The 17950-nt window shown below is 43.2% G+C and overlaps 1 protein-coding gene across 1 annotated transcript in view; it reads right to left on the bottom strand.

Annotated features, from left to right (window-relative positions):
• The window catches only part of spred1 (sprouty related EVH1 domain containing 1), a 32694-nt gene extending 15264 nt beyond the window's left edge, over positions 1-17430 (bottom strand). The window contains exons 1-2 of the mRNA XM_062397148.1: positions 16534-17430; positions 3316-3586 (exon numbers count right to left, since the gene is read on the bottom strand). Of these exons, the coding sequence (XP_062253132.1) occupies positions 3316-3586; positions 16534-16565 (303 nt within the window). The 5' untranslated portion in view covers positions 16566-17430. The remainder of the gene's footprint in view (positions 1-3315; positions 3587-16533) is intronic.
• Positions 17431-17950: the final 520 nt, after the last annotated feature.

A 17950-nucleotide genomic window follows, 5' to 3' on the forward strand; every position in this document is an offset into this window, starting at 1 on the left:
TAGAGGAGAAGAGGAGAGGGGACGGAGACAGACGGAGGTGAGACGTGCAGGGAGTAGTGAGCAGCTAGCGTGGGAGCAGAAATGGAGGGGAGATAGAGATTTACATGCATACAAGAGACAAGGTGGAAATCAGGCTGCACTGCCATTTTCTATCAGAACTCAAATTACAACCTTAAAGACATTTTAATAAAAATGCTCGGAATAAAAGGATATAGGATCATCTTATTTGTCCCCTGCTCGATATTGGTTATATAATAATAATAATGATACTCAAGGATTGACTTTAAGTTTTGGCTTTGTTGAAACCGACAGACTTAAAGCTGATTTTACAAGCAAAAAAATAAGTCGATCAAATGATACAGTTAACATCTGTACACGTTCAGAGTGAGTCTGGTCCACACCACAGTCACAGCTGTATCAATCACAGGGAGTCGCAGGCGCCGAACGACAGGAAACGAGGTGGAGTGGCAGAGAGTTTAGCCAGAGATTTGTCATAATCCAAGAGCCAGTATGGTAAGTAATCATTACCTAATTAGATCTGTCGTTTTTAAGAGTCGGCGGGAGAGAGTGAGAGCGAGAGCGAGACAGAGAGTGTGAGAGAGGGGAGGGGGCAAGGAGGAGAGTGATTGGTAGCTATATGGAGAGCCAGCTGAGTCATCACCAGTACACTCTGTGCCGCATCACTGCGCATATAGACAGATCCCCTCCATTTCTCCTCTTCCGTCTCCCGTCTATCTGGCTCCACCTCTGTTTCCTGCTCTTTGACAACACCCACAGCTCCCTGATTCCTCTCAAGTCGTATTCTCCCCAATCACCTCGTTTCTTGCAGATGAAATCATGCCCACTTTTCCTATTTCGACAAATCTCCATCTCTGATCTGCTTTGCATCCAGCTCAGGTCTCTTTCAGGTGCGGGAGATGTCCACATGCTTAGAAAATACATTTCTACACGGAACAGTATTTAAATTTTCTCTGTATTACACAACTCAAACCAAACGACCTGTCTAACATCACAAGCATCTTCACTTTTCCCAGTCATCCACATCATTCATACAGAATGAATATGGTCAAACAAAACAGTAGAAAGCAAGCAGTGATATCGCCCCGCATCTTTTCTGACTATAGCTAAAATGTTCCTTTGTGTGTGTGTCTGTTGCTTTTGTTTTCTTGGACTCTTCACTCCGCCTGTCTCTCTTCTGATGCCCTCAGACGTTATGGTAGCGTCGTGGTTGACGCCAACACCCTGGCACTGGGTGGCATCCCGACAGACCAACATATGGCTGGGTGTTTGTTGTGGTGGCTTGGGGTAGACTCTGGCAAAGATTAGGGTGTTTTACCACATCCCAGAACAGTTGCCGGGGTCTCTGAGCCATGTCTATACCCTGTATGAGTAAGAGCGCTGCCTTCACGCCCTTTCCTGTGCCACAGACACGCTTGGATAGCAACACACAAACACAAAAACGCCATAAAAGACGAGACACACGTAAAAGATATTTAGTCAAAGGTGATTTTGACGCCCTGCTCGCGCAAGCCTCAAATGTTGGACCTTAAGGAGACAGTAGAATATAGTGCATCATGGTGGCCTAATCTGACCCTTAGCATCTGACAGACACACACACACACACACACACACAAATACAGATTTACACTCTCATAACTGCAGACCAGGATTATTCAAGTGTTTCTACTGGATCTTTTTTTACATCTATAACACAGAATGACTGTGTGACATGTAGGGCATCAGTTTTACAGAATCCCAAGCTAAATCCATGAGGATTAGAAGCACAACAAAAAACATGATCTAGACCTCATGTTGATGGTGAAGAAGCAGAATGACCCAGCACTGCAGTTTGTGGTTACGGTGTCCGGTACAAGTTACACAATGTGCCAAAAACAATTAGCATTTTGAAGACTTTATGTCAATAGAGCTCGATATCTTCAACTGCAAGCTATGTTTACAATACTGCAGCTAATTTACGAGCCTTTTAAATCAATGCTAATATTTGCATTTCAACTTAATTCTATTTTGCTTACACAGCAACATATGATAGCATTATCTTCAGACACTTTGCAGAATAAGGGCAAGGCCTTACAACATTACAGAGAGAAACCCAAGAGTTCCCACAATGAGCGAGCAGTGGGAAGGAAAAACAGGAAGACGTGGGTAGGGAAAGTCACCATCTTGTCTTACGTTCCAAAATGATCGATGTTATTGGATAAAACATTGATTCAGTATTTTATAAACTTGTATGTTGTGTTGCTGCATCCAAAGCAAAGTACAATGAATGCAAAGACACTGAGAGGAAAGATGGCAATGCAGCTGTAGCATGATAATGCTCACTTCGTTCATCAAAAGCCTTTACATTTGAGCCAAAAGGAGTAGTGAATTAATCAATAAGAAGAAAGACAATCAGATATTTTATAACAAATAACTAATTGGCTAGTTTTTTGAGCCAAATACAAAAAATGTGTTCTTTCTAGATTCTCAAACATCTTTTCTCAGCTTATATGATAATTGAGTCAAATTCTTTGAGGCTTTTGAAAATGAGCATATTACTCAATAGTTAACACTAATGCTAGTGACTGATGTACAGTAAAATAAATGTTTTTAAAGCCAAGTCCTTTTTAAAAGGCTTTGTAGCTTAATGTGTCAGGTTACAACTAATACGATTACAGAGTATAATACTAGCAGGTCTCAGCTTTACAATTAACTAGAGACTGCTTTACACTTATTTGGGATTGTTTTACAGTTCGAGTGACCACAAACACAAGTTCTTGGGGTGATTTACTTCACATACAGAGACATTGCTTATAAAAAAGGCAAATATTTGTGTACTTAAAGAAAACCATGATGAGTGTGAATTTCCAGCCCCTATTCCATCCTTAAACTCGCTTGCAGACTCTTTGTTCGCTTCCCACATCCCTCATCCCACATTCTCCCCACTTGAGTAATCTGCCCTTCTCCCTGATGATGTCATCATGCATCACAGCATCATGCAGTTTGCTCCTATTTTCAGACACCTGCGCCATGGAGGAAAGCCAAACAACCACTTCCTGTGTGGGTGTGGGTGTGTGTGTGTGTCAGTGAGACAGAGAGAGGGGTGTCTGGGAAAGGGGGGCTCGTGGTGATCTCATCCTAGAGAATAAACCGTGTCTGGTTCGTACACCTGAATGTGCAGGAGTGGCAGAATGACCCAATAACGGAAAGATCAAAAGCATAACTCACTAGTTACATGTAGAGTAGGAAATGAATGTATGCAGTGTAGCTTACAAAGACACTATTCACATACAGGTTATGATCTAGATGTTCCCTTACCAATTTGTCTCTGAGCCTCTCGCCCCTGATGTGGAACTCCACAGCAGTCGGGCTAGGACTGGGGCTGGGACTTGGACTAGAACTGGGGCTACAGGAGCCGAGGTTGCTGCTGCTTCCTCCGCTGCTTGAACTGTGGGTGCTGCCGCTGTCCTCCGCCCGGCTGACCTTATGGACAGTGACACAGCTAAGGCCTCCGCCCCCCAGGGGAAGCCACCCACCGCTGGAGTCATCCCGAGTCATGACCACTGCTCTCACACGCGCATAACTGTCACTGTGGAGGAAAAAGTGAGGAAGAGGAGGAGGGTGGGAGGAGGAAAAAGGAGATGGGAAAAGCAAAGTTAACACATTGACATTAGTGATCATAAACTGTGGTAACAAGCATCTAATATTTTTCTAACACAATCGTGGACGTGGACTAGTGGCAGAAAGTGTGACTATCCGACGGTGGTCTCTGGTTCAAATCCACGGAGTGACAACAAGAACAACATACCTGGACGGACAACACCTGGACAACACCTGGATCTGTTCCACACTGTCAAAGTGCCTACCCCACCCCACTGTCTAAGTGCCACTGAGCAAGGCACCTTACTCCCCTAACACCTGCTCCCCGGGGCGCCATGCATGGCTGCCCACTGCTCTGTGTGTCCTCCTGTGTACACCAGATGGGTCATTGCAGAAAACAAATTTCCCCCCTTGCATGTCGTGTGTGTGTGCATGTGTGCATGTTTGCATGTGTTTGGGACTAATAAAGTGTATCTGTATCTCAAGAGTTACAGTGCAATTCTTCATTCTTCAATCTTTCCTTGAGGTCTCTTGGGGGCCTTCACACAACATATCACCTAGATCACAAAAGCATTTCAACTATTCGCTCTGCATCAAATACCAGCCTCCAACGTATTTTTGAACCGAAGCAAAAGCAAGTTGGACTACAGTTTATGTAGCCTACACAAATAATCGTCCGCCATTAATTACTGAGACTGTGTGGGCCTGCCACAGCTTAATCTGTCCTGCCTCAGTTTCATAATGACCTAAAAAGCTTTTTATGCTTCTCATAATAAATGCAAAATCTGAAGTGCTGTGCCGTTGTTTACTTTTAGAGCTGCACACAGCGCATTGATTCTCTTAGTCCCTCCTTGCACTGTCATAGTCAGACTGGCAGTATGGAACATTGGTGGCCTAGTGGACCATTCAAATATCCATAAAGTTTTTACTGTCCGATGTGTGTTATTGCGACATGCACACAATTCTAAGCAGGCAGGAAGAACTCTGCATAACACCAGAGTTCTTTGTTTACCTGTCGTTCAGGTACATATCATAATAAATCAAAACATCCCCATGCCAAACCCTACCAGATTCCACCAAAGATAGAATCCAATAAAAAAATAGGACCACTGCAAAATAGGGAATTTGAATGTTTTTACTGAACATTCAACACAAACCACATCATACTAGAGCTACTCTGATGATTCTATGGGGAAATCTAAGCGTTGACAGAAGATATAATAAGTACAAGTAGGGATGCAACAAAACTAAAAATAGGATCAGAAGCTCAACTTTGGATTTAATGTATTTTGGTACTAGTTGCCCATTTATCAGACTATTGGCTACGTTTTCTGAAGTCTGAGGCCGTGGTGTATGTTTAACCTCAGCCAGAGGGTGATTGACCATGTGGTCGAGTTTTGGCTCTGGTCTATGATGATTTCCAACCTTTCCCTTAAAGAGGGTTGTTTTGAACTAGATGACCCATGACAATGGCTCCCTCTCACATCACCCTCTCTCTAGTCTGATCTCCCAGGATGCTAATGATGTTGGTTGCCTTGTCCCTCTCTCATGTCACCTACTAGTGACCTGCTAATGAAGGAAACCATGTACTCATAAGAAGGTAAATGGGTTTTTTCACAAATAAGGAATGAAAAGCAGGAGAAATTATTCAAGAAAGTTTCAAACAAAAGCATTGATCGTCAGTTTTTTTTAAGACATTCAAAGCGTTGTATAGAACTAAAATCCCCCAGTTTAACCTTAGGTAGGGGAGAGCGGGGTAATGTGGGACATCGGGTGATGTGAAACACCCACTGTATCTAGGCAACGGAACACATTTGTGGTCATGTGATTATTATGTTTTCAAGAGAAGTTGGTGCAGGTGCTGTGGAAAGTATGTTTTTTCACAAAAATGTGTTTTTTGCATGTAAAAGTAAATTTTCTGGCTTTTAACTTAATCAACTGTTGTGTCAAAACAAATTGATTCAGGTAGAACAAATTATATCATACATGTTGATGAACTTCCAACATATAAAACCATGTGATTGATGCTAGCTGAAGATTAGCCTGAATTGATAAAAGATGTTGTTTTTCTAAAATTGTGGCTTCGGGGTAAAGTGGGACAGTGTGTCACTTTACCCCACCATGAAGCACAAGTTAAATTTAGTCTTAAATATATTCTAGTGTTATATTACATTATATACGTTTTATTTTTAATGTCATAAACATTGTACAAAAGCCATCATGCCAAGAAACTACACCAGGAAGACAACCTTGGGCCAAACACTCCTCGCAGAGATGGAGAGTGCAGCCGCTGAGGTCATGCAAGGAAAGAAGTCCTTAAGAAAAGCTGGAAGGGATAGAAATATTGACAAGACAACCCTCAAAAGATTCATAAAGTAAAGACAAAGGGAAAGTAAAATCAGTAGCCTGGGGTGCAGTAGCTGAGGTAAAGAGAATATTCACAGATGAGATGGAGGAGGAGCTTGCTAAACACTTGAAACAACTAGCTGACCAGTTCCATGGCCTTGCTCCTGTTAAGTGCTGTGAACTGGCATTTGAATATGCAGAGAAAATCAATATCCATGTCCCTACCAATTGGACAGAGAAACAATGTGCAGGTAAGCTGATGTGTGCAAGAGATCACATGAATCATAATAATCATAAATGTGCTAAATTGACGAATCCCCAAGATTCTGTTACTAGTCCGATATTAGTGGTTGTCAATCTAGCTGTCGGGATTTTAACTATTACAACATGTGTTGTTATGGTAGTTTTAAAGTGGAAAAAGTAAGTGTCCCACTTTACCCCGTAGCCGGGGTAAAGTGGGACACAAGACCACTTTTTTTAAAACAATCATATTTTCACTGCCCTTTGTCCTGAAGACATTCTGATCAATTCCATTGCTAGAACACATCCTGAATTAATGGGAAATGTGTACATTTTACTGATATATCAGTTTAGCTCGCCTAGAGGGGAGCAAATGTAAAAAATGTCCCACATTACCCCGCTCTCCCCTAAATATTTATATAAAAGTGTTTAGGGGCATCTGTAAATTGCTGCAGAAAATAAATTGGGATAACCCTTTCTCCTCTTCCAAACTACATGAGATTTGGATTTTCCTCCAAATCTAAAAAGTCTGAAAAAAAAAAAAAAAAAACACAATATCACAACTAATTGTGTTACTATGACACTTTAACAAAAGGTGCCAAATAGAAATGACTGTATGGCAACTTATATTGACGGGTAATCATAGATCTGCACCTTATTACATTCCTTCCCATCTCCTGTGATTCTTTCCCTTCACTCAGAGTCAGATGTTTACCTGATTAGATAACACAGACTGCATTGGGACACCGGAAATGACAAAGGTCAGGGTGTGCTGAGGGCAGCATTTTGCACAAACTCCTGGTAAAATATTAAAGACTGAGTAAGATCTGAGAGCTGAAAGAAACAGGCAATGTGAGTGAAGAGTGTTACTGCCGGATGTCTTCCTGTGGCACATTGCTCCCTGGCCAACATTCCGAGTTCATCAATGAAGATGATATTACAAAGACTGAATTGGTTTGTGAAAAAATATTAAATCTCTGACAGTAAACAAACTTGAAACAGTGACTGAGGGGGAGATACAACATGAAATGTGATACAAAGTTAACTAGTAGCTCGTACTCCAATAGCAGAATAGCTGCGTCCTTCTACTTACTGCCTCTCCTCTCTAAATCTTTCCTACTCAATGAGACCAACCTTTGCTCTCCTGCCTTCCACACCCTTGACAAACCTCAGTCTCCAGGTTATTGGTTAGTAATTTATCTAAGAGCCAGTGAGCATAAAATCTGAAGGGAATTGTTTCAAGGGAAAACTTTGATATGATGGCACCTTTTGATAGTTGAACAAAGTTCCCTCAAAAGTACTGACAGGCTATATAAATTTGAAGATATTATATTTCTTATATATACTGACTCTCACGTATTCGGTATATATTGTAATCTGCACAGGATTAGCTCTAAAGGCAACACCAGACACACTAAGTTAGCAACTGGCATGTAAATATATTGCACCATTTATTACTAAAAGCAATCACTCATTAAGCGGTAGAGACCAAACACAGATTTAAAAGAAAAGGAATAGTCGTCCCTCCAATACTGAATAAGTAGCCATGAGCACAACTCTAAATGAATGATAACATTGCTCCATAACTAACGGATGTGTAAAAAATAAGTTTGCTCTCTGTCCCAAATTTTGTATGCAGGTTTAAATAAAGTTTTCTGTTTTTAATTACCATTGTTGTGGTAAGGAAATCACTCAAATATGATGACTTGTGAATTACGAAGGTAAGAAATGTCATGCTATTTGTCCAATATTCTTTACAGTTTAAAATACATTGTAAAATTCACAAAATTACCTATGAAAATGATCACAAATAAATAGAAGCGGTAAGGAAAGACAACAACAGAATAACTGCATCTCTAATTAACCGAGATGTATATCACAATCATCAGTTCTCTTTTCTCATGCTGCACCGAGCTCAGACAACAGTAACAGACCGTGGGAAACTGACAGAAAAGCACCAGCACGACTAACTTCCTCCTTGCAATCTCCAAGCAACAGCCTTCTGGTTACACCTTATAACTATGCCACATAAGTAGTGCTTTCGCTTACAAGAGAACCCCTACAACAGCAGAAAAGTGCATTTTTGAGCAGTATAACAGGCAGTAAAAGAAGGAAATAGTGTTGCTGTTAGACCCTGGTATGGCCCCCAATAAAGGATGCCGGAGATGAGTGCAGGAGGGGCTGTCAGTCAGGCAGGGGTCCCTGGGGTGAACAGAAGGCAGGCGGTGGTGTCGCTCAGCCATGACCAGTGCACAATGACCAGGGCCTGACCCTTCAGACCTACCATCACACACATGCCAGCAACCATGACACTCTCAGAGAGGGGGGCTGGGTGCAAAGAGGAAGTTAAGTTGATCGTGTATACGTGCTTTTTTGCATCTAGCTTAAAACAGCAAAATCACGCTCGTTTTCAGAGAGAAGACTGATAATAACTCTCCTAAATGGTAAATAATTGCAAACCACAACATGCAGACCAACAACTAAACTCAACCGAGAACAAACAAGTGTTCTAGCTCCAATTAACACACAAAATCATTACAGAAGGGGAATGAAAATGCTCCATCCACTTTACTTCACTAAAAACAGTACTCCAAAAGGAGATTCAAGTGCAACCTGCTGCAAACCACACAAACACACACACACACTGTTCAGAGTGGGATGGTGGAGACAAAGGCTGGACTCAACATCCCTTGCTGGGAGCACACAGTCGACTGGACACACAATTGAGAGCGGAAGCAGATCAGCTGGCCTGGGCCTGAGAGCAGGGGAGAGAAAGGGGGAGGAGGAGGAGGGAGAGATAAAGAGAAAGGAACCCCCCATTCCAAATTATTCCAAGTTATTCTGCTGGATGACTGACTTCATTTCCGACTAAAAGCAGGAGAGAAAAACAGGGGGAGGGTTGAGAGTGTAACAGAGGACGGCAGGGGGAGGAGGAGGTGGCTGTGGAGGGGAACAGGGTGGAGACCAAGGTGACAGTCAACAGCTCTCACCCGCATTTGAATATGGCCTCCACAAAAACTATTTCCATTGACTAGTACGGCATTAAAAGTATCTTAACATTTCAAACCTGTGGCAGCAAAGAGCAGACAGAACACCATGAAATCTTGGTGTCATTCTAGAATGTAACTTCAACTTTGAATAAATTGTACAAGGCGACGACATGATGGGGGAGCACGTGCAGATCAGGCAGGCCTAGGCCTCAAGGCCGGCTGCTCCAGTGTGTGTTGGAGAAGGGGGATCCTGGGACAACCATTTCTTAAGTGGACAAAGTGGCTGTTTGTCTGCTGCTGCGGCCCATGGCTCACTGGGCTCCAACATGCCATCATGCTTTGCTCCTGTCTCAGCCTTGGGCTTCCCTTAGAGGAGAGGAATGGATGGGAGGGAAGGGGTGTTTTTGGGGAGGCTTGAAAGAAAGACAGGAGAGGGAGAAGAAGGAAAGGAGGAGAAGGAAGAGGAGGAGAGGAGAGGAGAGAAAGGATGTGGCCTGAGCCCTGGGTGCTCGCCAAGTCACCCTCCCTTTCCTCCGCTCCGTCTCCCTCCTCTGCCCACCCCTCCTCGGCTGCCTCTCTCTACACAATGGCCGCTTCTCTGCTGAAATTTCACGTTATTGGATCCCGGGCCTGGAGTTTTGTCCTCCCACAATGTCCAGGCAGCGGAGCATGCTGCAGGGGAGACACACTCTGCAAGCTAAAAGCTGGAAAACCATTCCTCCTTTCATTAGCATCAGAAAAGGGGAGAAAAGTCCCCCCCCCCCCTACCTCTTTTTTCCATCGGTCTTTTTCCTCCCCATCTCTACCCTGTATCAAAACTGGAGGAAGGCTGTCAAGCTCGGTCAAGCTCCACTAGACCACTTTGGCAGGACTTTTGACAGGGAATCATTAAAATATCATTGGGAAAATAAACACAAGCTACTTATCCCAATCCGATTCTATAGATTATCCTCCGGAAGGAAAGCAATCACAAGGAAAGCCGAGGAGGGAATGGAGGACGGCGTGAAAAGCTACACTGGGTGTGACTCATTCGCCTTGCTCACTAAAATGTGTTGTTATATTCAACGACTGATCTCATAGAAAGTATAGGATACTTTGACATTTGCTTTACAAGGATATAGCTTGACTGAAAATACAACTCCTGGTATATTTAATGTAGATTGACTTGCCTAAAGATCTACACAAGTCCAATGTTCTTTTAAATATGACAAAACTAAAATTCATTCATTGTAAATACATTCATAAAAATGTAATCCGCTAAAATATTCCAGTCTAAAACCAGCTATGAGGATAAAGTGGAGCAGTTTCCTTCCCATGCAATCACGCCTCATTGAAGAAATAAATAACATGCAATCTGGGACTCCACCATCGATTCCAACAGTGCATCTAATCTGAGCGGTGGAGACTAGCTGGCCAATTAGCCACGGTTCAAAGCCCCTAAATAACCAGTGGCAAACTCAAGAGCACTGACATACCCAAAACAAACACCAATATGACCTAACATTGATGCGGTGCAAATTATGACCAGAGCACCAGAACAAGATGCTTTTGAAAGGCCTGTCTGTTGGCCATTGAAAAGAAAAAAACAGAACCAATGATGGGACAATGCCTTGAGAAAGACGAAGCCAGCATCACAAGCCTGCTACATTAGATGCAGTGAAAACTAATACTCGGGCTATAGAAAGAGAAGTGAAAGAGAAATTTGCCCTATCTCCTCTCAACACCTCAGGCTGCTGGTGAGTCATCGCCCTCACAAGAACATTCAGCTTAGATACCAACTGACTCAGGGAAAAAAAAAAAAACACAGAACAAGCCTACTCTGCTGCTGCACCACGCAGCGAATCTACAAATTTACCACCAATCCTTTCACAGAAATACCGTCAAATATGACAACAAATTAACTGATCATAGTCACTTCTGGTAGCATCCGTCACAGATCGCAGTTAGTGGGTCAAATTTGCCTGTGGCGCGAATCAAAGACAGACCTAAATCAGCAAATGAATGACAAAACTGCTCATTCAGACACGGCTTCTAACATTCATTTTCTAACCAACCCCTCTATTACTGGCTTGGGCCTGCAACCCCAACAACAATGTTCTAGGTGCCGCTGGGCTGTGGCACTATAAATCATAAGAGTCCCATATGTGTATCAAATGCCAGAAAACTATTCTCAAGCATCAATCACGGCGTCATATTGAGATGATCTTAATTTGAACCGCAAGCATTTGGAAAATTAAAACCTTTTGCTTGCCATTACCAAAAAAATAAAAAGGAACCACAAATTTTCGAATGCTGCGGTGTCTCTGGTCGGCTTTGATGTAAGAGGAGTCCCCAGGGACCCGAGACTCTACTTGTTATAGTAACTCTGAGACCAAGGGGGGAAACGGGAAGCTGAGGGGACAAGGCAGCGCTCTTGCTGTGGTAGAAACTATCAATTCACCTCAGGAGAAACTCTGGGAGGATAAACCACCAAACCATGATGAAGGCCCGTGGATGTGGAGAAACTGCTCAGAGAGAATGTAAACCATCACAGCGTGCCCTGTTGTTCGGGAATAACATGCTATTATCATCATCACTATTACGATAAACATTAGAAACCAACCTATGAGACCATCTTGAAAATCAATTACAATCATATTCAAGTAGCTTTCAATTGAACCTCTAGGAATTAAAGGAATAAAGAAACGCTTTCATCGAACAATACAAGCCTGTTCTTAGTTCTAAATATATCCACCAGATAGGACAGAATCTGATCAAACATTTACTGAGAAGACAAAAATAAATTTTCTTACAGGCCTCCAATTTAAACCTATTTGAAAATGTGACACATTTGATGATATAAAGCTATGTTTGCTTAATTTCCTCATTCTAGAATGCAGGCCTATCTATCCCTGAAACACATACACACATCAAATGTTCCCAGTGAAATAAACACACAAGCATGTGCACGAACGCACACACAGAAACCCCTTCCTGTTTTCAAAGTGTTTGGAAACTCAATCAAAGACACAAGGTTTAGGATTTACATCTGTGCCCTTTTATGTCTGTGGCCTCGCAGGAAAGAACCATCTCAGCCCAGCTGCAGCAAAGAGCTCACAACAAGGCCCAGCCTTCATGCTCCCACATGCAGCACAACTGAAAACAATATCCATAATTCAGACACTTAGTGCTAAAAGCACTTCTTAGAGGTATTGAGATATGGTCTGTGAACATCAGAGCCCCTCCTTGACAATGATATAAAGACATGCCCTGCTATCTGGATGTTGGGATGAAGACACAAAAAAAAGATAGTGAACTAGTGGAGTTTACAACACAGAGTCTTTGTCTTGAAAATTGGTTTAAAATACTCAACATACACTGCTGACATTTACGCCAGTTTATGCACGCTCCTAAAATACTTGAAGAGGAAATGAAAATTATAAGAGGGAAGTGGCACGGGTTTAAAATACACAGAATCCAGACCCAAATCTGGCCATGGGAATGGAACAGTCCACCACTATACAAGGCCTGCTGAGTTTGTTGGCTTGTCTCAGTTACAGACAGTCCAAGCCCTCTGGTAATACAGAGGATCATTGTCATTAATCAGACTAACAATAAGACAGCTTCTAATAGAATCTGTAGACACTGGGGCATAAATATTCAGAATGCAAAATAACTTATATAATATAATAAGTATTATATAACTGTTAAGCTTTAGTAACGGAATGTGACACAGAAAGAAATTTAAAGTGAATACACACTAACTGTGTGCCTAGCAACCCATAATGCTAGCAACCCATAAACTGAAATGCTGTTACACGTGTCCTTAAGTGTATTGTCAAATAACACACTTTATTAGCCTCTTTAAACCACTGAAGTCACAAGCATCACTTCCCTAAAAGAGTACAGAGGCAAAACCAAATGTTTTTTTCAGCTCAGCAGACGTTATCAAGGGTTAGATGTGTGTATAGCTTAAACTTGGCCAGCTAGTAAAGCTAAGTGTTCATGGAGGTCACAGCGAACAACTGGCAGCAACCCCAAATAATACAATCTATAAAAAGGTCCAGGAAATTATTTAGCTTAACATAAGGGCCACAGGATATAGGCAATTAACTAGGCTATAAAGCACTAGCCCTAACAGCTGAAGTAGCTGTCTCCCTTTGTCGTTTTAGGACATGATGGGGGCTGTTTGGGAGGAATGTGTTTGGAAAGCTCTCCAACAGGAATGGGAGTGTGAAACAGCCCTCAGGTGATAAGATCACGACACCCGCATTGGCAGATAAAACGCTGAGCTGTCAAATCAATCACACAGATAGGAAGAGGACACAGAAGAGAGAGAGAGGAATCACTGAGGATCACCTGACCGGCCACAGAGAATACCACAGAACTGCAGGAATCTAAAACAATGAGGCCATGCCCTGTGCATGTTCACTGGAGTATAGAGGCAACTGACCTTCACTGATACAAGTGGACGAGGGTCCGAATAATCTTTGCAAAACCAGTATGCAGGCACACAAAGACTTAAATATAAATGAACATGTTTGGTTGCTTGTTTTCTTAGAGTTAACATTGGGGAATCTCTATTTGTCCAACAAAAGTCTATTTAATGTTTTTAAAAAGGAAAACTAATTCAGATAGAGAAACATGCCATTCAAGCTGAGAGTCCTCATCGAAACAGCCATACTATAATGTATTCCACGACTACATAAAAAGAGTAGCGACAACACACAGACAAAAGACACAACAGGCCACTGCGTTGGCTGACATAAATATATTAGATAAACGTGACATTCAGAGAGAAGCTGCTATCTTCTTGAATCTCTCACTTCTTCCAATATGACCATAGCCCTTGTCAGCCAAATGTACATTAGCCTCATAACACGCCGCACTCTCCGGTCCACGCTAGCGTACACATGCAAACCAAATTCTGACGAGGCTTTATGCGCCTTCCTCTCATCTCAGCCTTGTGACCAGAGCTGCACCAAGGCCAAGTAACATGTTCTCAGCAAAGGGTGTGCTGCATGTACACCAGTTTGGCTTACCACCCATCATTCAGACAAAACCACACCAGGACTATCTCTTCACATGTTTCATGGGAGGGGGGGGGGGGGGGGGGGGGGGGTTGAATCTAAATGATGTTTACAGTGCAGGCTACTCATGTTAGTTAAATCAAGCTTGTGAAGCGAAGTATAAAGTCAAAACGTAAACAGGATTTTAACAAAAATAAATCCGTCTATTAAAGAAAGATTGAAGTTCATTGTATCAATGGAAGAAAACAGCATGTGTTACTGTGAAGAAAATCTTGATCATTATCCCCGATGCTAAGAAATTACCCAAAACCAAAATGTAGGTTGTTTACGTCATTAGAAATGGTTTATTAAGGAGATTATCTTCAGCATTCTACTTGCTCCATTACCATGAACCGTGGAACAAACCAGAAAGGGGGTGGAATCCTAGCAACAATGTTTGGATCACCATCTTAGCTGCTATTATCGCAGCTTACACACCAGTGATGAGCTGCGGCCTGTAGCAGTGACTCCCAACGCGAGGCCTGGAGAAATCCCTAATCCTCAGCGGGGTCAAATTATATTTACGAATGATTTGATCTCAATGTGCCACAGTGAGAAAAGCTGCTTAGATCACTCAAATCAGAGGTGTCTCCCCTCCAACTAGCATCAAACACGCTAGGTTATTACACAACTAAAAACATAATCATGCAACAACGGCAAAGAATTGGTCTGATGAATATCCCTAAATCAACATGTGTAATAGACAACAAGTGCTTGTGCTGTTGGCGATGGAGGAAAAAGAACTCAGTTTTATGTGTTACATAAAAACCAGAAGTGTAGTTCAAGGACAAAGCCTCCTTGTTTTAAATCAATCATCCTCATAAAATAAAAAAGTGACCAGATTGATGGGATGGGGGGGGGAACATGGGGTGTGTTTCCAGCATTTAAACCATGACACTGTAAATGGCCGAAAAGGGCATATGACTTCCTCTGTGACAAATACATTATGGGGAGTAAATGGTGGAGAAACGTCGGTTGAATACAACACGCGCTGCCGCTTACATAAAAACAAAAAATAAAGACACGATGATGAAGAAGAGGAAGAGGAAGACGAGCTGTGGTGTTTACATGTGACGCTTCGTGCAGGAAACGCATTGTGTGCTCGCCGGTGCAATGCGAAACAGTGTACAGTGCTGTGAATGGGCAGGCAGGTACTTTATGAATGGAGGGGGATCATGTGACCGCAGCACCTCCCGAAGCAGATATTTCTCACTGACTGTCAACAAGCGCACACAAGGGATCGGCCCATTGAAACAACACACACACGCACACACAGACATAGACACACACACAAAACACACGACACGAAATGGGCGCGACGTGCACAAACACAGCCTCGTACACGGATAAAAAAAGAAAAAAGAAGAAGAATAATAATCGACATCCGAGGATTGTCAGAGGTCGATGACGCCTTTTATTTTTAAAAGCCTTTTTTTTTTTTTTTTTTATGAATGGAGATTGTGATATGTAAATGAGTGTGATTGAGAAAAAAAATGGCATCTGCAGCTTTTCAACCCCGCAACCAGCTCGATGGGTTTTTAGATTTTTATCTTTTTTTGACTAAAAGGATTAAAATACATAAAACAAGGGCATGCATGATTTTTTTTTTTTTTTTTTTTTTTAATCGATCGTAATTTTTCTGAAATCATGGCGGACTACAGTTTAACACAAACACACACATGTAGGCTGTCAATACAACGCTGTGTGAACACGAGCTGACGTGTTCTGGAAATCATAGGTTAGGTTTCATCGCTGTTGTGTATTTGATCACTAATACAACAATCTATCACAATAACTGCAGCTGTACTAAAGGTGTATATTTTCCAGTTAACCAAAATCATACATAGGTAATCATTAAATAAACTAAAATACAGTGTTGTTATAATGAATTCCTGTAGCATACATGCTTTATAGATGAATTATAAGAGCGATAATGTCACAAAAGGAGACCTATTCTTTATCCACAGGCCTGTGTCAGTGCTTGTCACACACTGTTCTTCATAAACCCACATTATAATCCACACGTTATCTATCTATAAACCAACAAACACAGATTCTCTCTGGTTGTGTAGTACCAGGGGACGTGAGGGGACGAGGCGGCTGCGGCAGCAGCGTTGCCCGGTTGGAAATGTCACTGGGAGCCGTGCTGGTGCTGCTGGTGGTAGCATTGTGCCCACCACCGAGTACAGCGTGTGTTAGACAGATAAAAACACACACATCCACGGTGGCTCTTTACTGGGAGCTGCATGTCTGTGTGTGTCTGTGTGAGTGAACGGAAGTGGAAGGAGATAAAGTATTTAAAAGACACTCACTCGTTGTTTGGATTTGTTGAATCTTCACTCATTTTTTTCCTCACGGGGATCCAAGTCCTAGCAATAGCATCGACGGCGCAGTGACGGCGGGACAGAACACCACGAATATCACCATTTTCCTCCGCATGTACAAATCACTCTCTTTATTTCGGGTGGTGGACAGAGGGGGACGAGCGATGGGGCATTGCCCGGATAAAAGCGTCCCTGGCGAGGGGAGAGGAAGAGGGGTCGGGTCGGGGCTGGTGGTAGTGGAGGTGGTGGTGGGGGGAACAGCCTCCAGAGAGAGGGAGCTAGCTTAGCGTTAGCCTCGCTGGCTGGAACTAACGTTAAATCGCGAGGAGGAATGACAACCGTTGATTCATCTCGTCCTCCCTGGAAGTAGAATCCCACCACAACAAATGGGCCGTGGGCACCATCCTCTCCGGGCCAAATCGCAGATCTCCCCCCTCCGCGTTTTGCAACCACAAACACACACACAGACACGCGCAACCTCACACACAGACACACACCAAAAAAAAAATAATGCGCATAGATCCTCTAGAAAACGCAGGGACAGGCTGTGGTGTACGGCAGGTTATTTATGGCGAGCATCCATTCGCCAACTTCAGGTCCAGGACAACACTTGGAGGGGGGGAGAGAAGGAGGAAGGAGGAGGTGGTGGAGGAGGAGGAGGAGGAGAAAAAAAAAGCGCTGTGCGGCGTTGCTCCGTCAACGTGTCCGAGGAATCTGCGGTAAAGGCATCCGAGGAACCGCCGGGAGACAGAGGACACAAAGAACAAGCCCCCCTCCGACCGCTTTCTGTGCCTTGGCCGGGGCCGAGAGACGCGAGGACGTCCCGGTGTTTGAATCTCCTGGAGAAGTTGGTGGACATCTGCTTTAATCGAACTCCATTTTCAACTCAGGGGAGGAGGAGGAGGAGGAGGGGTGTGTGTGAGAGTGGGGAGGGGGGGGGGGGGTGAAACATCGGAAAACTGGGCGGATGTGTCGACCCTCGCTTTGAGAAAATTAGATCCTTCCGCGCCGTAGTAAAAAACACACACACATACACACACACACACACGCACACATACACACAAAGCTCCCGCGGTGAAACCCAGCGAAGCAGCGCGCGATTTGTCACAACATATTGAGAGAATAAACGCGTATTGTGGGAAGTCGCGTTCCCCTCGTGGCCCCGTGCGTTAGAAGTGCTCCCCCTCCCGAAGTCGACCCAAAGTAGTCCCCGCACTTCCCAAAAGAAGTTTCCCTTCAATCCCGCATTGATACATGAGGGAAGCGTCTGTGTGATAGCACGCGAAGTAGAAAATAATCTGGAGGAAGGACTTGGTCTGACACGCGCACACACACACACACACACACACACACACACACTCACACACAGATCGGCCATTAACAAATTCTGTTGCGTTTCTTTCAT

This window comes from Platichthys flesus, chromosome 10 (assembly GCF_949316205.1).
Source record: "Platichthys flesus chromosome 10, fPlaFle2.1, whole genome shotgun sequence".
Classification (NCBI taxonomy): Eukaryota; Metazoa; Chordata; class Actinopteri; order Pleuronectiformes; family Pleuronectidae; genus Platichthys; species Platichthys flesus.